Consider the following 23388-nt stretch of genomic DNA (forward strand, 5'->3'; position numbering starts at 1 on the left):
TTTTAACCATTTTTAAGTGTACGTTTCTGTGACATTAGATACATTCACATTGTGGTACAACCATCACTACCATCCATCTCCAGACCTTTTCATCTTCTCCGACTGAAACTCTACCTACCTATCCTACCTAATAAAAGAGTAGTATGCAAATTGACCCTAACTCTGCTACACCCACCAGCCACGCCCACCAGCCAATCAGGAGCAAATATGCAAATAAACCCAACCAAGATGGCTACAGCCATAGAGAGCAAGGTTTCCCAGGCAACAGAGGAAGCCAAGCTTTCCGCCTGCCCTTGCCAGGCCTAAGCCTCCACTCAAGCTACAAAGTTTCAATTATAGATGGTAAACAAATCCAAACAGAAATGGCGGCAGCCACAGAGCTGGAGAGACCAGGCTAGGGTTGCCCCTGGCAACGGAGGAAGCAAAGCTTTCCGCACACCCTGGCCGGGCCCAGGCCTCTGCTTAAGGCTACAAAGTTTCAATTATAGAAGGTGAATTAATCCCAACAGAAATGGCTGCCGGCCGAGGAGTGAGCAGGAGGCTTGGCTCCGCTCAAGGCTACAAAGTTTCAATTGTAGAAGGTAAATAAATTCAAGATACCAGGGACTCTGCTTGGGTCGCCAGGGGGCATGGCTGGCCTGCAAACCACCACAGGCCCCTTGCTCAGGCCACCCCACGCCCCAGGGGAACCCCTATCCTGATGTGGGACACCCTTCAGGGCAAACCAGCTGGCCCCCACCCCTGCACCAGGCCTCTATCCTATCTAATAAAAGAGTAACATGCAGATTGACCATCACTCGAACACACAATATGGCTGCCCCCATGTGGTCAAAGATCCTGTCCCCCATGTGGACACAAGATGGCCACCACAAGATGGCCAGCAGGAGAGGGCAGTTGGGAGGCACCCGGCCTGCAAGGGAGGGCAGTTGAGAGGGACCAGGCCTGCAAGGGAGGGCAGTTGGAGGTGATCAACCCTGCAGGGGAGGGCAGTTAGGGGTGACCAGGCTGGCAGAGGAGGGAAGTTGGGGGCAAACAGGCTGGCAGGGGAGCAGTTAGGCATCAATCAGGCTGGCAGTGGAGTGGTTAGGGGGTTATCAGGCTGGCAGGCAGAAGCTGTTAGGGGCAATCGGGAAGGCAGGCAGGTGAGCAGTTGGGATCCAGCAGTCCTGGATTGTGAGAGGGATGTCTGACTGCCCGTTTAGGCCCGATCCTGGACAACACTCTGCATTCAGAGCACCTGTTCTAACATCCTACATCCTACTTTCCATCGGAGAGCACTAGGGACAGAGCTGAATCACATGATAGCTTAACTTGAAAGAAAAAAAAAGAACAAATGTGCTCTGCCTCAATAGAGCTTTAGTAATTAAAATTAGGATTTCATTTTTACGGAAAGTTTCCTTTGCCCAACTCTGAAGGCTGTACTTTGTTGGGCACTTTGGGCCGGGCACTTTGAAAGGTATTCTACATAAGTTTTTATTATGTATTTATTTTCTCATTTAATACAACCCTAAAAATAGGCATTATCCCCATTTTACAGGTGAGTAAAATGATAAAATGAGGCCTAGTGTGAGGTTAAGTCAGTGGCCCGAGGCCACACTGATTAGAAGTGGTGGAACTCAGATTTGGAACCCGTTCTCTAGTTCTACAGTATATGATTTAGGCTATTCCTACTATACTCCCTCCCAGAAGAAATTGGGAGATCTTATAAGTTACAATCAAAATCTAGTTAGTGGATATTACCTTGAAGTTGTTGAACCCTGAAAATGATCATTTGGTGAAAGGAAAATACAAGCTGAGATAACTGATGTCCATCTCTTGGTTTATGACAGCCTTAATAGCTGTTGGAGTTGGAAGTTTAAGATGCTATTAAAAATGAAGTTAGAGGTCATGTTGACCATCACTCATGATGTTTGCCCCAAATTTGTGGCTTGCTCTGTTGTAGAGTGTGTGGTGCTAGTGAGAACAAGATGATGCGTTGGGGCCCCAGTACGGGCCACTGAGTGAAATTTTGTTTTATAGCCACACATTTCGATGTCACTGTAGTACTTCGGTGGAGCTTAGTGGGAAGGGTGGCAGCATCAAAGCAAACTAGAGAACCTGTTGAAACAGTTCAAAGCCAGCCTCTTTGCTCATAAGAGACCCACTTGGGATGAAACAGCGTCTAAACATGTTTGTTGGCTTACGATCAACAGCGATGTTTCCTTCATGACAATGCATTTAAAAATCATTATTGTGAGTCTTAAAAGAATATTTTTGAATTCATTTGATAATGGTTCATTTCTGTCAGAAAATGATATCTAGTAGCCTGGGTTCCCCATATCCAGGCATGAAAGCTCAGGCTATAAGAAAATTGTAGTCAGGATTGTTCTTTCAAAATATTTAAAAAATATATCTAATTTGGTATAATTAGAATTAATCTTTAGACAGAAAGTATTACTTTGTTTTTTGTGGGGTTTTTCCTAAAATAAATAATTAAAGAGGGAATTTGTGACTTCCCTCAGAAAAAAAGTTTTTATAAGTACTCTTCTTACCTGGTTTAGTTACATTATCTTGTTTTGGAAGGAACTTTTAGCACTTGATTGAAGTGAATTAACATTATTTTATGTAATGTGTTAACGTAATTTAAAAGGTTTTATATTTTTGAAGGAGTAGAGTGAGTGTAGGATGACAAGGAATTATAAATTCAGGTGAGGCTTGTTGTGAATGTCATTTTTGAGGAAGTGATATTGAAGTGAGGAGTTAGCTGTGCAGGAGCTGCTGAGAGAGGCTGTCAGTCCCTCTGAAATGGGGACAGACCAGGTGAATTTCTGAAGCGTAGTTGCTGGAACACAGGGAGGCAAGGAGGACATTGAACAAGGAAGGGTGCATGTTCAGAGGGTCAGGCCACTAGACCCAAAGACTGTGCAAGTAGGCTGTATGTTAGCATGACAGTAGGTTATTAAAGGGTTGTTACCAAGGGAGTGGTGTGATTTGTCATCTCTATCTGCTGAGAAAAATGCACTCGAAGCCAAACAGAAGGCTGTTTTGAAAAGTGAGGCAAGAGAAAGTGCTAGCCTAGTCTAGAGTTAGTAAGGAAATGGAGAAAAATGAATGGATTCAGGATAAGTTCTCGAGTCAGAAATAACAGGACTTGGTGATGGATTAAGTATAAAGGGAGAGAAAGAGGTAGGAATCAAGATTGATTTCAACATGTCTGCTTTAAGCAATGGAGAGCAGTATTGTGGTATCAACCCCAAAAAGGGGAAGACATGGAGAAAGAAGGGGAGGTCGAAGCTTGGGAATTCAACTGGTTGCATATTAAGGTTGCATTTCCTGTTATGCATCCAGGGAGCATGTCAGGAGGGCAATTAAATATCTAGATCTGGAGCTTATAGGAATTCAGATTTGGAGATAAAATGGGAGTAGATTAGTATTAAGTTCACATCAGCTTAGCTCAACAGGCACTGTGATAGGCACTGAGGATAGGACTTAATTCAAGCTTCTTGATGTTAGGAATCCTGTTACACTTTTTTATCTCAAGCCACCAACATAGTATTTGGCACATAGTAAGCATATAAGAAGTCTATACTGAATGAACAAACGATTTGGGAATAAAGTAGCACAGAGTTTCTTGATGTATTGAACTAATTTTCCATTCATGGTCCTGTTTTTTATTCTCTTATACATGTAAGATGGACTCCCATTGTGAAATTGATTTGATATTGTGAAATCATGCCCCCTGGGAGAGCTTTCTACATTAGGGGTAACACACAACACATCAGTTTGCCTAAAATACATTCCCTCCAGTGTAGGCCTGTGTATCTTTCATTTTGATTATTTTTTATTGGCTTGAAAAATTAGTGCTAATTCATAGGGATTTATGTGACTTTCAAATTAAAGTGAATTTGAAAGTCACAAATTTAATCCACGTCTGTGTTCCTCCATTACCATAGGGATGACAGTAAGCGCTAACAAAGATGGCTTGGGGGTGATTGTCCGAAGCATTATTCATGGAGGTGCCATTAGTAGAGATGGCCGGATTGCCGTTGGGGACTGCATCTTGTCTATTAATGAAGAATCTACTATCAGTTTAACCAACGCCCAGGCACGAGCCATGTTGAGAAGACATTCCCTCATTGGGCCTGACATTAAGTAAGTATCATTGGGACCCCGGTTTGGCTTGGGAAATTCAGGAATTTCAGTTCATTAATCAGAGGTGTTTTTTTTTCCCTCCAAATATATTTCTGTTAGATATACAAAAACTACATAATTAATATAAATCACTTACGGATTTGACTATTCCTGAACAGTTCTTGATTTTCGATCGTTTTTAAGATAACGGTGTTGAAATATTTTAGGACTGCGCTTGCATGCCCCGCACTCCCAGCTCCTGGATGGGTGGCTGTTTGCAGGTGGACGCTGCCCCTTCCTGTGGGGGCAGCTGTGGGCATGAGGACACAGCGCTATGTGTGAGGGCTGCAGGCCACAATGGACAGCAAAAGTTTAAAGGCCGCCCACGAGGGGCTGCGGTTCAGACCCAGGTGGAGATTCCAGAGAGGATGTGCAGCCGTCTTAATGAAAGACCGACAGGAGTAGCACCCGGAAGCCGTGGGAGGGCGGCGCCCAGGGCAGCTGCATGCTGCTCCTGTTCCGCGGTTCCATGGGGCAGCTGCAGCGAGGACGCGTGCGCCTGTTCCAGCACATTCCCATGTCTGAGAGCAACTTCGTCCAGGTCAGCAAGAGAGAAGGAGTGATCGATGTGCACACAGTGTGCGAATGGTCACTGTGGGCACCGCATGTACCAGCCTCAGCTCCCAGTACTGATGTCATGCTGCTGGCACCACCTGGTGTCAGCTGTGCAGTTGGTGCCAAACATGGCCACAACCAGGGAAGGGGACTCAAGTCAGCCAAGAGTTCGGAGCCGACCAGGCTGCCTCCTTTGAAGTCTGTAAAGATGTCCATCTACCATCATGAAGGAAAACAGCTCCTTGTACTGTCCGCTCTTTTTACCTACAATTATGCCCCCTTCAGATGCAAAGGAAGAATCAGTTTGCACACTGGGAAGACTTGGTGTTCTTCCTGAGACTCCCAGTGGAGGCTTACAGTGGTACTCATGCCCTCCCAGCTTGTGATATGATGCACATACCTGTGTTGGAGGCAGAGGACAGGAAGAGTCCAGTGACCATGACCTGGTCAGTGTCTGGAGCCTTCCCGTGGTCGCTGAGGTGTCTGGGTCCACCTCTCTCACTTATGCTAGTGGGGAAGGAGTCCAACAATATGCTTCATGCGAACACTCTGTGCTTAGCGACTAGCTGTCTTTCCTAACCCTGCACCGGCAGGGCCTGACCAGGGTGCAGTACCAGGGGCAGCAGCAGTAATACCCTGTGCAGTGTGAGTGTGGTTGTAGGAGGGAGATGACTAGCGTACCTATTGCAGAGACCTTAGAAAGTCCAAGAGCTGGACCCTGCATCTCAGCCTGGCTGAGTGAAGACAGTGGAAGTGAACAGAATGGAGGCCAGAGAGTCTGCCAGCGCCGAGCTGAAGCCCTTAGGAAGAGATAGGAAACGGAGAACACTCCCACCCGCAAGGCTCTCCCAATCTCGTAAGATGTGAGAGGACAAGTCAATCCTAAGATCCCATGGAACCCCTCAGGGAGATCCAAAGGAGAAGGACCAGAACAGCCCAGGAGTACAGCAGCCTCAGCATCACCCAGAAGGGCTCTGATTTATCTCAAACAATTGAAGGGGAGCTGACCTACAACTAGTATTGGAGGCATACTCCAGAGATCCTTTCCCTAGTCCCTCCCCATCCTGCAGCTCCCCTAGAATAGGAGGGAACACTCTTTCCATTCCTGGAAGTCCTGCCTATCAGCTGGAATGGGTCTCCAGTGTATGGTCCACCCACCCCTTTTAAGAAGGGGAAACTTAACTTTTCTCAAGTGAGTCACTTCTTTAATTTCTTGAAATAAATACCTGCTATTAAAAAAAGAAATACTTTAAAACAATGTTGCTTTCTCTTTTTAATTTTACTTTTTAAATGATTTTTGCAAAAACCTTAGATAAGAGATATTTAAGACATCTCTCACAGAACAGGAGGGTCCACTCTTAAAATCTTATAAAGACGTTTGGATTGGCCCTCCATATAAGGAATTGTGCACTACCTATTTGACCTGTATGGATCCTGGAACTAAGCCGGTTGTTTGAAGGCCAGTAATGGGCAAGACCCTAAAGAACAGTGCCAGTCGGAGCAGTAATTTACCTGTGCTGAACCTCACGAGCCAAGAGAATTCACCAGTATGTTGATCAAGTCTGAATGTAGGTCATGTAGGATATTCTGTGAGGAAGTGCTTAAAATGTCCCATCATCCCATAATGCGCCCAATGCACGTTATATATGTAGTTTGGTTTTTAAGGCATTAAACATTTCCTGAACCAACATAAAATTAGTTCACGATTTTATTGTCGTACCTCTTCCATGTAACAGCTTGACTTTTCCCTGTAGCATTAACCATTGAATATTTGTATGTATTGTATAAGGGATAAACTAGTAAAATAAGATCTCAGGGAAAGATTGCTGACCTTAAATTAATGTAATTGTTACTGTGAGGGGAGACTTTTTTTTGTATGAATGCTATTTTATTGACTTCATTCTGTATTATTCTTTTGCAAAGTACATATTGCTAGAGCTTAGGTAAGAAAAACAATATTTACAATCTGGTTTTCATTATGCCTTCAATAAAAAGTAGAAAAATAAATATTGTTTGGAGTAGATTCTTCTCTCATAAAAAATGTATTATTTTCAGGCAGAATTTCACTAATGGGCTTTCATATTTTTGTATGTCTTTTGATGTTTATTTTATGGAAGGAGATCCTGTGACTATTCCATAATTATCTTATTAATAGCATGAATGCAAGTAAACATCATTTAAAAATCAGTGTCTCTCTACTCAGAAAAAAAGAGAAACAGTAGTACTTTTCTCATCACTTGGGGTCCAGTGTCCATTTCTCTTGCTTAAGAGATAAATGGTATGCGTCCACATGGAGACCCTATGGCAGAGGTTTAGCTCATACAGTTTATATGCAGCATCAAATGCAGATGGCCTGGTAACTGATCACTTGATTTATTGTGTGACAGTGCCCCTTTGAGCTTGGAGCACTGATGCAGGGCTCTTTAGTGCCATAATTGGTGCTTGGTTCTAGCCTTTTCCTCCATTCTAATTTACTGAAGATCTTCAAAGGTAGCCCCCAAAATGAGACCATTGTGACATTGATTGGGCATAAGTCATGCATTTATCCTGTTCCAGAAAAAATATTCAGTACGTTTTCAACTCCAAAAGTCTTCTTTCTCCTTTTCTCATGTTTATTGCTGTTGTTTGTTTTGTTTGTGTGTGTGTGTGTATGTGTGTGTTTGTTTTCCCACCCTTTGACTCAACACCAGAATTTACTCTTTCATGTGGACAGCAGCATGATGATGACCTTGAGGGATGTCTAGAGAGCTAGCTTTATAAATACTTGCTTTGAGATTCCAGGAGGCAAAAATGTACTGTGGTATCTTATAATAAAAAACAGAATATAAGAAAAATCCCACAGCCTTCCCTCCTCTGGAAATCAGTCAATAAATCAATCAGTTAATTGATCTCTTTCTCACATACACACACACACACACACACACACACACACACACACACACACACACACACACTTTCTTTCTCTCTCTCTCTCCCCCAAACATACCAACATGAGTCTCTGATTTCTTCTCAAGTGTCCTACGGTAGCTGTGATTCAGATGGTCATGGTTTGACCATTGGGTGAATGGTGGAAAGAAATCAGAATCATATAATCCTTTTTCAGAAAAAACAAGTGCTAAATGATAAAACAAATCTCCCTTCAGTCTGGCCAGGGCTGAGCAGCATGTTCCATGCATTTTGCACGAAGTGTTTTTGGCCCTGTGCCTTCCAGATCTCTTGCTTTCATGAGCTAAGGGTTTAGAATTACCTTGAAAGCTATGAGTAATCCTCCCAAAAGGAAAGTCTAGGCCTCCATTACTCTGAATGGAACCATGCATTGCCCCTGGCTAATTACGCTTTGTAGTCATTGCCTGGATTTAGGCTCCATTCCTGTTTCTTTCCTTTTACTTCTTGTTGTGAATTTAGCTTAATCTGGGGTGGTGGTAGAGAAGTGTATTGGAGGGACTCAAAAAAAAAAAAAAAAGACTTACTGGTTCAGGTACATGTCTGATTGGTTTTAGGAAAAGCATTGCTTGTTGAGACAATGCACCGGGTTTCTTTTTCACCTTTTACGATAGAGAGCTAGGAACATGGTGACTGTGCTTTCGTGCATGCCTGGGTAGCTAATTTGAGTTTCAAGAGTTCAAGAACAGCCAGTTTAAGTTCCAGGTTCCATTATTTTCTATGGAAAACCAGATGTGAAGCCTCACCAGAATGCATTCTGTTTCACTTCTCACTCCACCTTGCCAGGAGCTCTTATATTTCTGTAATAATAGCCAGGGTTTTGCGCCTAGCAGCAGCTGCTGGTAACATCTGCCAGATAATTACCGAGCGGAATCAGAATTCACCTGCCTTAACCTAAAGTGTGGGATGAATTCCTGATCAAGGAATAAAAGATTGATTGCAGTTACATTTTCCCATGCTTGTTAATAATCATTGCTATAGACACCAGTAAAGAGCAGATGCTTTTCTGGGGGAGGTGTAGATGGGGAGGGAGCTGGAAAGGGGAAAAACAACCAGGAGCACCCACTTTTAACTACATATGTATGCATCGCATATTCAGCACAAGACACTGACATTTGTTAACACCATTGTAAAAAGATGCCGCGGCGTATGCTTCACATTCTAGATTTTCTACAGCACCTGCTGACGATTGAGCCCCTTTTTATGTGTGAGTATCGGTGATTCAAAAAGCTCATTATGGCTGTGTGTTACAACTTGTCTGTGAAAACCGTTTCATGCTTTTGTACCATCCCGATGCAGGGATAGAGCCAGGCATAGATTCAGGGTATACATTTTTGGCTTCTTTTTTCCTTCATTTTATATAAGGACATAAATTACAACAGAGCTATGGGTTTGTTGCAGTTTCACATTGCACTGGTGCTTGTAAACCTATTTGAAAATCACATTTTCCAACTACTAAGATTTTAAGCTCCTTTGTCAGGGGTGATCCTGCTGCATGTGCAGGGACAGGCTCTGGGTTAAGAGCCGTATCACATTTCGGCATCACGAATGTTACTTTTTTTTCTTCCACTCCAGGTCTAACCAAAGATTGGTTTACATGTAGGAATTTTTAACATAACTCTCAAATTCGCAGTTTCCGTGTTATTTGCACAGTTCCTAATTTAGTTTCGGTGATTTGCTCTGTATGTGCCGTTGCATTATGGGATGCTTGTTCTGGTGGCCAGGCTGTGTTTATCAGGCTAAATATTCATGAAAACTGCCTTCTTTAACCTTTCTCACTGTTACCTAAAATATGAGAAAAATGTTTGTAAAGCTCCCCATCCCTCACCCTTTGAAAACCATCATCTTTGAACAAGTATAGAGGAAAATTCATTTCAATATTGTTTAGTATAGGAATATATTTTCCTTCGCAAACCAGTTAAACATTAAATACTTTGTACTGATTATCATTATTTCACCATTGTGTTCTAACTCCGCCCCCTTCCTGGCTGTTTTTCTAAATGTTTTAGTTATATGTGATTGATTATATGGAATCTTCAGAAATAATACCAGTTTTCTTGAATAGACTTTGCGGGTTTGGGATTTTATGGTTATCTTTATTTTTTATGTAGAATACAATCAGGCTTCTTTTCCAGTACCAGGTGTTTTGAATTTCTAACTTACTGTTTTTGAAGGGCTAAATGTAAATTCACTGTTGAGTATATTTTAATCCACAGAGAAGGTGTTTTTATAGATTAAGTTGGGTCAGAATTAGAGCACCTCTCTTTCACCCAGGCTAGTCCTCAACCCAGTGACGTGTGCTTTCTGCTCGAGTTTTTCATCTTCCAGGTAAAAGTGTCATGAGAGATTTCCAAGGGCCCCTGGATTGTGATCAGCTGTGACGAGGCTCACGGATGCCCTGCTAGAACGCTGCCTTACATGCGTATTATGCCTCTAGTTTACAGGAGCCTCGTAAACAAGGGTGTCCTTTTTGTGATGGAGAATACAGGATTGAGTGGTATGGTTTACGCTCCCACCACGCTCCTGGTGAGCAGCTGCACTGCATCTCCTGACTCCAGATCTCGGTGACCTCACAGAGTGAGGTCACTGTTTATAGAATAACCGCTATGTCTGAAATTATATGCCTTCCTACTCAGTAATTATGACATTGATGTAATTCGTCTTTTATTACAACATGAAAGACAGTGCTTTCATCCTGCACTCTGGTGCTGAGATTTTATATGTACTGCCTTTATGGGTGGGTTATGGAGAGCTAGTTTAATCGTCTTTATGATTTTTATATATTCTTTTAGTTGTGCAAACATGCTGAACTGGCTTCAAATGCATTATTTCTCTTGCCTTTTCATTAATTTGAGGATCTTGGAATAGCCTACTTAAGGGTATCAACTACAAAGCCTTCTAGGACAGCAGTCAACTTGAATTTTCAAACGTCATTTTCTGGACGTTATAGTTGTGGTCAGTGTCTGACTCAGTGCCTTCCACATCATGGGCTTTCACCCAGGACTTGTTGAACTAGGAAGTGATTGTTCAAGTGTACACACGAGGCTTTCCTCTGAAACTACAATGAGCTCATAAGGAGTTGCTACAAATTAGTAAGAGCGTCTTTCCATAAAGCTACAATCTTAGCTTCAGACTGGGAGAGTTCATAACTTAACAGAGCTAATATTTACCTGTTGATAATGCTTGTTAATACCCATAATTAATTCTGTATTGTGTGAGACTATAAAGTTATTTACATAAAATAATATAAAAACTCAGTATTTTAACTGTGTATGGCTAATTTTTTTCTGCTGAGGATACCAAGAATCTTTGGATGAAATCAATGTTATTACTGACAATCATCTTCCTAAGAATTTATAGATCTTTCTAATTCCGAAAAGTTGTTTTAGCCTTCTCACTTGGTAATATTAATAATGTTGTTTTTTCCTCACCCATATGATTCTTGGAGAGCACCTAGTTTATCAGCAGAATTTGAGATTTAATTTCTGTTATTCTTACCTATAGGATACATTGTCTTTTTTGATGTTCAGATTCTCTGCTGAGTAAGCTGATTAAATGAGTTGTGTGATAAAGCAGGAATAAAGGGGCAGTATAATTTATTTCTGTATTTTGGAAGCTTTTCCTAACAGCCAAAACTTTGCTTCCCTTTGCTTTCATGGGTTATGTTCTGTTGCAGAATTACTTACGTGCCTGCAGAACATTTGGAAGAGTTTAGAAGAAGCTTGGGACAACAATCTGGAGGAATAATGGCCCTGGATATATTTTCTCCATACACTGGCAGGTAAATGAAACAGTAAATCTGCTACAATGATGAATGATATAGGTGGTTATAGAATTTTGAATCTAGAGTCTGGGAGGGCTAGCAATGAAAGAGGATTCTTTTCCTTCTTCAACATTAAGAAAATTTTTACCTTTCCCCCCTGTGCTTAAGAAATGATGACAATACTGTGGAAAACTTGGAAAATATGTGAAAATTAAAATCAAGAAATTAAAATAATCTCTAATTATTCCACTGAATATGGCACTTTTAACATATTGAGTTTAGAGATTTCACCTTGGTTATGAATATTGTTTCATCAGTTCCTTGGAAGCTACAATTTGTGTAGTATTTTATCATGCTTTTCTCTGTTTTGTATGTATTTTTAAACATCTTCAGACACTTTATTCCTTTTTTTTAACATTCATACAGATTGAGAAACACTTTTAATGGTTATTTTTTATTCTTGGAGAATGTTAAGCTGAACATCTTGGTATATATGCATGTTAGAAAACAGAGTGCATGCCTTTTATTTATTTTTTCCTCCTCACCAGAGGATATATTTGTATTAATTTTAGAGAGCAAGGAAGGGAGAGTGAGAGAGAAACATTGATGTGAGAAAGAAACATCAATCAGTTGCCTTCCATATGTGCCCTGAGCAGGGATTGAACACACAACCTGGGTATGTGCCCCGGCAGGGAAGTGAATCCATGACCTACTGGTGCACGAGATGATGCTCTAACCAACTGAGCCACACCGGCCAGGGCAAATGTATGCCTTTTCAATGCTCTTGGGACACAATGTATTAAGAACCTCTAAATAATACAGGGAAATGGTGTTTTTTCTTCCCCCCGTAGGAAAGGTAGGAACTAGGTTTTGATGCTGCTGCTGAGTTCAGCACAGGGAGAGAAAGAACGTTAATGCTTTTCCAGGAAGAATGTGCTATGTTACACTGTCAGCCGTGGGCCGGTTTTTTCAGTTGCATTGGCAGCTAAATACCAGGTTTCTCTTTAAGCATGCTGCAGAGCAGAAATGGCTTTGTATGCATGCTGAGGTCTTCTCCAAAGAGTTCTATGGTTTCTCTGGGAAGTCAGAACATCCCAGAACACTTGGGGGTCCAGTGACTCTGCAGGCATGACGATATGACATCATTATTTCCTCTGCAAATTGCGCATGACCACAGTAATAAGAAAGTGTTGAAGGGAAGATATGTGTTTAATAAAGGGAAGGAATGCCTGGCCCTTGGGACCTCAGGTATTTCATGGGAAAAGTGGTATTCACTCCACCCTGTCTATACAGAGCTCAGCCACACTCCACTCTGAATGTCCATCTCAGGGTTAAAGCTGTCTTCCTGATGCTTTTTGCTAGAATGCTAAAAGCAATCACTCCCATATCCCTCTGAAATATTTCGAATGGCTTAATTAAAGAATATGCCAAGGTAGCATTGTATTCCTTTTAAACGCTGAGGCCTTAGATACACTCAAATGCGTTAGGAAGCACCACGTTCAGCACTGTGCTTTCCCAGCACAGACAGGAGAGCGGCCTGCATTGTGCAGCACTGTCACGGCTGCCTCACTGCAGAGAAAGTATATTTTCTATTAATATAAAGGTGCTCAAAACAAAACGGTCCGCATTTTACACAGTAGGAATCAGCACCAGAGGGAGGTGGAGTGACTTGGCCAAGTTTCACAGTTAATACGTGGCAGAGCCAAGGTTAGAATGTGAGTAGGTAGGCTCCATGTTTTGAACCATTGGATCCAAAGAAAGAATTGCCCAACCCGAGATAAAACTGTGGGCAGCATAGCACGAAGGTTCAGAGCTCAGGTTTTATGGTAAAACTAGAGGCCTGGTGCATGAAATTCATGCACGGAGGGGGGTTGTCCCTCAGCCCAGCCTGTACCCTCTCCAATCTGGGACCCCTGGAGGGATGTCCGACTGCCCGTTTAGGCCCAATCCCGCCCATTTAGGCCTGATCGGGCGGGATCGGGCCTAAACGGGCAGTCAGACATCCCTCTCACAATCCAGGACTGCTGGCTCCCAACTGCTTGCCTGCCTGCCTTCCTGATTGCCCCTCACCGCTTCTGCCTGCCAGCCTGATCACCCCCTAACCACTCCGCTGCCAGCCTGGTTGCCCCCAACTTCCCTCCTCTGCCGGCCTGGTCACCCCTAACTGCCCTCTCCTGCAGGGTTGATCACCTCCAATTGCCCTCACTTGCAGGCCTGGTCCCTCTCAACTGCCATCCCTTGGAGGCTGGGTGCCTCCCAACTGCCCTCTCCTGCTGGCCATCTTGTGGTGGCCTTCTTGTGTCCACATGGGGGCAGGATCTTTGACCACATGGGGACAACTATATTGTGTGTTGCAATGATGATCAATATGCATATTACTCTTTTATTAAATAGGATAAAGGCCTGGTACAGTGGTGGGGGCCAACTGGTTTGCCCTGAAGGGTGTCCCTGATCAGGGTGGGGTTCCCTTGGGGCGTGGGGTGGCCTGAGCGAGGGGCCTATGGTGGTTTGCAGGCCAGCCATGCCCCCTGGCAACCCAAGTGGAGGCCCTGGTATCTGGAATTTATTTTCCTTCTACAATTGAAACTTTGTAGCCTGGAGCGGAGCCAAGCCTGGGGCTCCCTCCGAGGCCCGAAGCCATTTGTGTTGGGGTTATAATTGAAACTTTGTTGCCTTAAGCAGGTGGGCCTGGCCAGGGTGTGCAGAAAGCTTTGCTTCCCCTGTTGCCGGGGACAACCCTGGCCTGCTCTCTCAAGCTCTGTTCTGCCGCCATTTCTGTTTGAATTTGTTTACTTTCTATAATTGAAACTTTGTAGCTTGAGTGGAGGCTTAGGCCTGGCAAGGGCAGGCGGAAAGCTTGGCTTCCTCTGTTACCTAGGAAACCTTGCTCTCTGTGGCTGTAGCCATCTTGGTTGGGTTAATTTGCATACTCACTCTGATTGGATGGTGGGCGTGGCTTGTGGGTGTGTCGGAGGTATGGTCAATTTGCATATTTGTCTATTATTAGGTAGAATGGCCTCCTTTACTGTGTGACCTTGTGCCAATTTCTGGCACCTAAATACACAGGTAAAGGGAGTCATAATAGCTGACAGAAATGCCATTAGTATTCAACACCACTCTGGGCTGAGCGAGTGCCGCAGGAGGAGAATGGGTCGTTCTGCTCTTTGGAACACAGGACCCGATAGTCCCCTAGACTGCACTCTGGGCCGAGTGAAGAAGAATCGGCACAGTTACAGGAGCATGTCTGGGGCAGCGAAAGGATTCAAGACTATAGAATCGTTTGAAGAGAATGAGGCTTTTGTTTTGGGATTCAGGATACTAGTCTCCTCATGGCTAACGAGGCATGAGTATGTGAGGCACTGTGTCAGAGTGCTTCTGAGTAGTTCCCACAGCCTAGGTCCAGGGTGAGAAACTGCCCCACCCCCTGGCAGTCACTGAATATTTTAGGGCCTCTTTCTAAATTCTTATTCTTGTCTGTCTTCCACAGCTGCTTTTCCTGTCGTATTCTCTCCAGTTATGTTTCCAGAGGGTTAGTCCTAGTTTCCATCTCTCTACCTTGTTTCATCTGGATAAAAGCTTCACTCATACTGTCTCATTTTCAGTCAGCATCTTAGCATCATTTTAACCCCCTCCAGCCCCGCCATCCCCAACAGTCCTGCCCGCTGTCAGGCTTAGACTCGCAGAACCCCCACCTCATGCACAGCCTTCTTCCTCAGTGTGCAAAGGAGGGGATTTCACACAAACAACCAATGGGCAGGGCCTGTGGGCAGGTAGGCTTCCTTTTAACAGTTGAAAACTGAAAACTTAACATTCAGGTCAAAGAGAAAAATAAGAACTTTGAGTAAAGCCTGGACATTTACTTGCCAGACATGTTGTGAAACACATTCAAACACGGGGGGATTGTTGGATTAGGGACTTCGGCTCTCACAGTCTAAAGCAGTGATGGCGAACCTATGACACGCGTGTCGGCACTGGCACGTGTAGCCATTTCTGATGACACGCGGCCGCTGAGGTGGCCGCATGCTGAGGATGAAACATTTGCTGCTCCTGAGGATGAAACATTTGTGAAATAATGTTTTTTCCTCAAAGTGACACACTACCCGAGTTATGCTCAGTTTTTTGGCGAAGTTTGACACACCAAGCTCAAAAGGTTGCCCATCACTGGTCTAAAGATTCATCTGACAGAGGTCAGTAGTCCTGTCAATGGAGATGGATAAAATTTGAACATACACTGAGTGGCCAGATTATTATGATCTATGAATGCATAATAATCTGGCAACTCGGTGTATATCCTATATAATAAAAGGCTAATATGCAAATTGTCCTCTTGACCAGGAGTTCACCAGCAGGCAGGCCGGACAACTGTCCATGTCCCCTCCCCCTGGCCAGGCTGGCTGGATCCCACCCATGCACGAATCCATGCACCGGGCCTCTAATATATATGTATGTGTGTGTATATATATATATATATATACACACTAGAGGCCTGGTGCACGAAATTCGTGCATGGGGGTGGGGTGGATGGGGGGTGTCCCTCGGGCCAGCCTGCACCCTTTCCAATCTAGGACCCCTCGAGTAAAGTCTGACTGCCCGTTTAGGCCTGATTCTGGTGGGATAGGGCCTAAACGGGCAGTTGGACATCCCTCTCACAATCCAGGACTGCTGGCTCCCAACTGCTCACCAGCCTGCCTTCCTGATTGCCCCTAACCGCTTCTGCCTGCCAGCCTGATCACCCCCTAACCACTCCCCTGCCAGCCTGATTGATGCCTAACTGCTCCCCTGCCAGCGTGTTTGCCCCTAACTGCCTTCCTCTTTAGGCCTGGTCACCCCTAACTGCCCTCCCCTGCAGGCCTGGTCCCCCACAACTGCTCTCCCCTGCAGGCCTGGTTCCCACCCAACTGCTCTTCCCTGCAGGCCTGGTCACTCCCAACTTCCCTCCTCTGCTGGCCTGGTCACCCCTAACTGCCCTCCCATGCAGGCTTGATTGCCCCCAACTGCCCTCCCTTGCAGGCTTGGTCCCTCCCAACTGCCCTCCCCTGCTGGCCATCTTGTGCCAGCCATCTTGTGTCCACATGGGGGCAGATCTTTGACCACATAGGGGCAGCCATCTTGTGTGTTGGAGTGATGGTCAATCTGCATATTACTCTTTTATTAGATAAGATAGAGACCTGGTGCATGGGTGGGGGCCAGCTGGTTTGCCCTGAAGGGTATCCCAGATCAGGGTGGGGGTTCCCTTGGGGTGTGGGGCGGCCTGGGTGAAGGGCCTGTGGTGGTTTGCAGGCCGGCCATGCCTCCTGGCGACCCACGCAGAGGCCCTGGTATCTGGGATTTATTTACCTTCCACAATTGAAACTTTGTAGCCTGGAGCAGAGGCCTCGGACAGCCAGGGTGCAAAGCTTTGCTTCCTCCATTGCCAGGGGCAACCCTTGCCTCCTGCTCTTTCCAGCTCCGTGGCTGCCACCATTTCTGTTTGGATTTGTTTACCTTCTATAATTGACACTTTGTAGCCTTGAGTGGAGGCTTAGGCCAGCAACGGCAGGCAGAAAGCTTGGCTTCCTCTGTTGCCGGGGAAACTCAAGCCTCCCTCCTGCTCTCTGTGGCTGTAGCCATCTTAGTTGGGTTTATTTGCATATTTGCTCCTGATTGGCTGGTGGGCGTGGCCTGTGGGCAAGGCTTGTGGGTGTAGCAGAGTTAGGGTCAATTTGCATATTACTCTTTTATTAGGTAGGATACACACACACATACATACACACACACACACACACACACACACACATACATATATACACACACACACACACTGAATGCCCAGATTATTATGCGTTCAGAGATCATAATAATCTGGCCACTCAGTGTATACTTTCTTTCGATTTTTCCGTTTCTGTAAAAGCCAATTGAAAATCACTTTTGAATCAGAATGTTATAGCCTCTCCTTTCAACTAAACATGTGAGCATGTTTTGTTTCTCTAAAAATCCAATTTTTACTAACAGCGTAGGACACACCATCCTCTGTTGCTCTTACATGTTGCTTGTCTGGACATATTTTGTTATATGCCTGGCATTTGGCAAATCGGAACTCCCACAGAAAGTGAGAAGCGACCCTGAACTCAGGTGCATTGCAGGCTGCTTCCTGTGTGAAGTGTTCTGGGTCTCACCCCTCTGATGGGCTGAATCTGGACCATAAGCACTTCCATCTTTCTTCAACCATAGAAGGGAGCGAATCAGGCCATTCCTGGGAAGCAGAGGCGCTGAACTCCTGAGTGCTGACTGATAAGTTCTTTTAGGGCAGGAGTTGTCAACCAGGGCTGTGCAAGGTCATATGGCCCATATGGTGCTTCAGTCTTCCTGCATGTGGTGTATAGTTAAGAAATACTTGTTGAATAGTTGTTTTCTTTAAATTCTGGATTTATCCCCTTCTCATTTTAGTCCTTTATTCTTCCATGTATCATCAGGAAAGAAAGTAGACAAGACTTAGTATTCAGCTGTATCTTCAGACTAAGTTATAGATTGTTTCTTTTCTTTTTTTTACAGTTACTTTTTTATTGAATTTACTAGAGGCCTGGTGCACGAAATTTGTGCACTCAGGGGAGAGGGGTGGTCCCTGAGCCCGGCCTGCACCTTCTCGCAGTCCAGGAGCCCTCAGGGGATGTCCGACTACCTAAGCCGGCAGTTGGACATCCTTATCGCTGCCGCAGAGGCGGGAGAGGCTCCCATCACCGCTGCTTGGCTCGGCAGCCATGAGCCCAGCTTCTGGCACTCTTACTACCAGAGGGCAGCTCCTGCATTGAGCATATGCCCCCTGGTGGTCAGTGCGCGTCATAGCGACCAGTCCTTAGGCTGTTCGGTCGATTTGCATATTAGCCTTTTATTGTATAGGATGGAGGTGACATTGGTTATTAAAATTATACAGGTTTCAGGTATATAATCCTATAGCGCATCATTTTTGTATTGTATTGTGTGTTTACCACCCCAAGGCAAGTCTCCTTCCATCACTATATATAGGTTGATTGTAATATAAAATGTTTTTTTTTGTGTGTGTGTGTGTGTTTTTAATTGGGTTTTATTTTCCCCTTAGTGTAAAAATATTGTATACTTATTGGCCAATTATGGTGAAAATAGAAAGCAGTTCTGCCTTTTTTAGCCAAATCAATAAAAGACAGTCTTGCATGGGGTTACTAGGATTTTTGGGTACTCACTGTATAATTCTTTAACAGAGACATTCCAGAATTACCAGAGCGAGAAGAAGGAGAGGGAGAAGAAAGTGAACTTCAAAATGCAGCGTACAGCAATTGGAATCAGCCCAGGCGGTAAGGATTGTTTCTGTCTTCAGCCTACTCAGTGTTTAAAAATAGGGAGGCGTGCTTTCAAGTGCTATATGATAACTTGATACTGTGGCATTGGGCAAGTTGTTTAATATTCTTATGTATGTGTACAGTGGAGAAGAGAATATGTATCATGCAGGGTTAGAACTAACATGTATACAAGTGTTTGGCATATATTAGGGATTAAATAAAATTAACTAGAGAAAATTATTCATAGGTGGTTGGAATGGGTATTTTCTGTAGGGTTTAATCTTAAATATACCATCAAATGTTAATTTAAATTTCTCTTGCATTTGTACAAACTATATATTCAAAACGCGTGTGTCAGTAAGCATCTTGTTATCCCATGCTGCTGTTATTCAAACCCATGTTTTGTCTATAATCAAGTTAATGCATAACAGATAAGATGACTTTCCTAAACAGGATCGGATATAATACTATGCATCACTACGCCACATTTTTGTGTTCATGCTAAATCAAATTCAGTTTAATAGAAATTGATTGAGTTCTGATTATAGACCCAGACAAGAAGCATATGATTTTGTGACTAACAGGGAAGAATAAGACATATATCCTGCCTTCAGAGAAGCTATAATTTTCTTAGGTGGGCAGCATATAGATACACACAAAGTAATGAAAGAAACATGTAAGGTATTTTGCACTAAGTGTAAAATATGGGTAATCATGGGCACTCCCTCTAAGCAGATGTAAAGGTGACCATCACATTGTGCCTTTCCCTTAGTAAATACTTAATCCATATTTTACAGTAGTAAATACTTAATATTTATTCTACAATAATAATACTTATTCTACAAGAGAGAATAATTTCTGCTCTTTAGAGATATAATACAGTTTCATCATTTTCTTTATTCACAAATGAATATGAAGCAGCAGCCATCACGTTTAAACGTTTTCTAGGTTGAGTCACATTTAAAATCTAAAAAAACTTAGGTTGCTTTCACAAAAAAACAGTAAGCATTTCCAGCCATTCTAAATGAGTTCTTGATCTGAATTCTTGAAAAGCTGTTTAGCCCATTTAAAAAAAGTCACAGTCTCTCTACATTACCCATAATGAGAATAGAATATAAGTTCTAGATCTGTGGCAAAAATATGAATTATAAGATATTTAGTTTCTTATTTGAGGATGGAAGCAAAAGAAAGTAGGTTAAATTATTTTGTAGTTGGTGACCATGATGACAAACTTGAATTTGGTTGGAGGACAATAATCACAGGGAAATAAAAAGTTCGGTTGGACAGTTTTAATAACATTGTGGGAGGAAACTTAGTTTTTAGAAGGCACTGGGCAAAATATTTGGAGTAATCAGAGCTATATTTGAATTCTAACTTTGTCACTTTCTAAGACAAGATTCTAAATCTCTGCTAGGTCTCAGTTACTTCATTTGTAAAATGGGATTAATAAGAGAACCTTTTACATTTTGGAGACAATTCAGTGTGATCATTCATTTAAAATTCTTAGAATGAGTTTCAGTTGTTGGCCTTGTCAACAGTCACCATCATCATCATCACTGACAACTAAGCAAATAGAAAGTATTGAACACAGGAATCATTATGAAATATTCTTATTTTTCTCATTATGAAATATTATTGAGAAAGAATTAACGTAACTTCTGGACGGGAATGTTTTTCAATTTTTGTCCTAAATTTTTAACCTTTACACCAGCCTAAGAGAAGTATGTAAAAGTGGTAGCTACCTTATAGAGAATGTCTGGAGCTTCCATAATTCTTAAAGAAGATACTCTTCTATATTCTTTACAGAAGCATTAGGTCCTTTGGGGGGGAGGGGGGAGAGTTCATCAAGTATTATGTTCATACACTACTATGAGGAAACTTACCAAAATAATCAGGACTTTTAGTAAATGAGGAATTAATGTTATGAATATGTTTTACAACATTGGAAACCTGCTGGGACATTTATTCGTACAATCAAAAATTTCCCTTTGTGTGGAAATAGAGAATACTATTTAGCAAAGTGTACATTTTAAAATTGCAAATAAGCTGTGTTCCTGTTTTATTTGGCACGTGATTTTCATTGTCTGTATCGTTTCCAGCTTGTTCACTTTTCTCTCTCAGTCCAGTGTTTTGGAGATCTTTCATGTTGATTCTTGAAGACCTAATTCATTCAGTTTAGTTGCCATGCATTTCAATGTGACTATGCCATGGTTCACTCCCAGATTGATATTTGAGTAGTTAATAGTTATTTACTACTATAATAATTCTGTACAGTAAACATATCAGTTTCCTTATAGAGGAATTTATCTAGGTATATACCCCAAAGTGGAATTGCTGGCTCATAGATTTAAATGTATTATATGCTTTCCTAGAAATTGTCAACTTGATTTACAAGATGGCTCTATCACATTTTCCTTCTTTTTCCCACTTAAGAGAGTTCCCTTTTCCTCACATCCTTAGTTACTTCATCTTATGGTCATTTAAAAAAAGTTTTTGTCAATCTGATGGGTAGAAAATGGTGCCTTGTCTTAATAAACATGTAGGTATAACAGGATTGAGGTGGTGGAGTTCACATTTACCCATGTGTCATGGGGATTGAATTTTATATATTGCTTAATTACATCATGTCAGGAATCGTAATCATAGTAAGAGAAATAGACTTACTGGTTGTTTAATGTGTGTCAAGCTTTGTTTCATACTTTATATGTTTTCATTAATTTAGTAATCACAGCAACAGTCTCATGAAGAGACTCTTACTGGCTCCATTTCACAGATGAGGAAAGCAAGAGAGAGGCTAAGGAGGTTGCAGAGGGCCCACAGTTGTTAGTAGCAAAAAAGCAGGACTTGGACCCAGATAATAATGCTGAGCACATGATAAGCCCTCAATAAGTGTTTGCCGCTGCTGTTATTTTTATTATCAGGACATTATAAAAATCGCTTTTTAATTTACACCCACCACAGAGAACCCTAGGAGGTATTTTCTTTCATTCTTCCTTTTCTTTTCTCTGTTTCATTTTTTAAGAGAAGAGTTAAGGAAGCCCACGCATGTTCTGGATTCTTAGATATTAAATACAGTGACTAAATTTGCTGACCTCCCTACTTTGCCATTTTACTTCAGGAACCGCTTTAAAGAGACAAGGAAGTGTGTTGGTTTTTGTCTTTCACAGAATTCCTAGACTGAAAGGAGTGATGAAGAGCATGTTAAATAGTTTAAACTATTCCCACAGATTTTATGAGTCAAGGATCATGCTGAGAGCTTTGAAACTAAACAGGTAGAGTCTCTAGGATTATAGATTTCTAGAAAAGAAACAGAATAAAGGATTATAGATTTCTAGAAAAGAAACAGAATAAAGCAGTGTCTCATCATCTGACTGACCAGTAGCCAGTCTCTCACTCCACCTGGGGGCTCCATTATCCCCTGCCTTTTCTTACTGGGTCCTCTCCCATTCACTGGAGTCCTGGCTCCAACCTCTCCTCCCCTCTGGGAGCACGTTTGGGCTGTGCGTCCTCCTACTTAATGCCCAGCATTGTCCCCCTTTTGCAAGGGGCCGCCTGCAGTCTCTCAGCCTGTCTCAGAGTTCTCTGCGTGGTGACCGTTTCCTTCCACTTCCCTGAGCTGCTCCCTCATCTTGGCCAAACACCTCTCTGCAAATCAGCTTATTCTTATATCCCAACCTTTTCACGAGATGTGTACTTTCAACTCATCCACAGCTCTTAGAGATATTTGCAATGATTATATATGAGGTCATGTGTTTATTATGTGAGTAGGGGAAGTGTATTCAAGACAAAAGATGTAGCAAGTGTCAAGGCCCCAGGCAGGAGAGCATGACTGCTGAACTGAAGGCACTGCAAGATGCTGTGGTTGCTGGAATGGAGATGGGGAAGGGAGAGTGGTGGGAGTTGCTTTTATGGAAATGGTAGTGATATCAGTCAGATCAGGTAGGATCTTGTCTGCACTGTTAGTTACCAGATCTGCCCTGGAAAGAAAAACTTGTAAGTACGTCAGCTTCCAACAGAGTGGGTGCAGGAATGTGCTTTCTCTTGATGGTGTTGCTAAGCTTAGAACTGTCTGTTCAGGGGTAGCTGAATTTCTTGATGACTAAATGTCTACAATAATAGACTCCTGAAACATGGTACCTTGGTCTGTGCTCCAGCCTGGAGTGTGTACGTTTGATATTTACTTTAAAAAATCAGCTTCAGAAATGCATTAGTATTTATCAGACCCCATAAAACAAATAATTGGGAAAGTATTTTAAATGATCTTGTCTTACTACTGGCAAAAGTTTAATAAATTGAGCAAGTAATATTTGCAAAATTAATATATAAAGATATTTTATTCCATTGAATTTAAAAATAGTTATTTTTTTAACCATTTGAATCATTTTTATAACTCTGCGGATTAGTGACATCCAGTATGTTCCCACTGCTGTGTAACCATTAACACCATCCATCTGTGGAACTATTTTCATCGTAAAATTCAAACTCTGTACCCATTTAATAATTCCCCATTTCCTTCTCCCCCACCTTGTAGCAACCATCCTTCTTCTTAGGTCCCTGTGGATGTGGATATACTAGGTACATCACATAAGTGAAATCATTTGTGCTTTATTTCACTTAGCTGGCTTATTTCACTTTGCATGATATGCTCAAGATTAATCTATGTTG

At 42.6% G+C, this 23388-nt stretch overlaps 1 protein-coding gene across 1 annotated transcript in view; it reads left to right on the forward strand.

Annotated features, from left to right (window-relative positions):
- MPDZ (multiple PDZ domain crumbs cell polarity complex component) overlaps positions 1 to 23388 on the forward strand; it is a 183624-nt gene that overhangs the window by 115545 nt on the left and 44691 nt on the right. The window contains exons 22-24 of the mRNA XM_054727012.1: positions 3933 to 4131; positions 11345 to 11449; positions 18646 to 18738. Of these exons, the coding sequence (XP_054582987.1) occupies positions 3933 to 4131; positions 11345 to 11449; positions 18646 to 18738 (397 nt within the window). The remainder of the gene's footprint in view (positions 1 to 3932; positions 4132 to 11344; positions 11450 to 18645; positions 18739 to 23388) is intronic.

The sequence above is a fragment of the Eptesicus fuscus genome, chromosome 15 (assembly GCF_027574615.1).
Source record: "Eptesicus fuscus isolate TK198812 chromosome 15, DD_ASM_mEF_20220401, whole genome shotgun sequence".
NCBI lineage: Eukaryota > Metazoa > Chordata > Mammalia > Chiroptera > Vespertilionidae > Eptesicus > Eptesicus fuscus.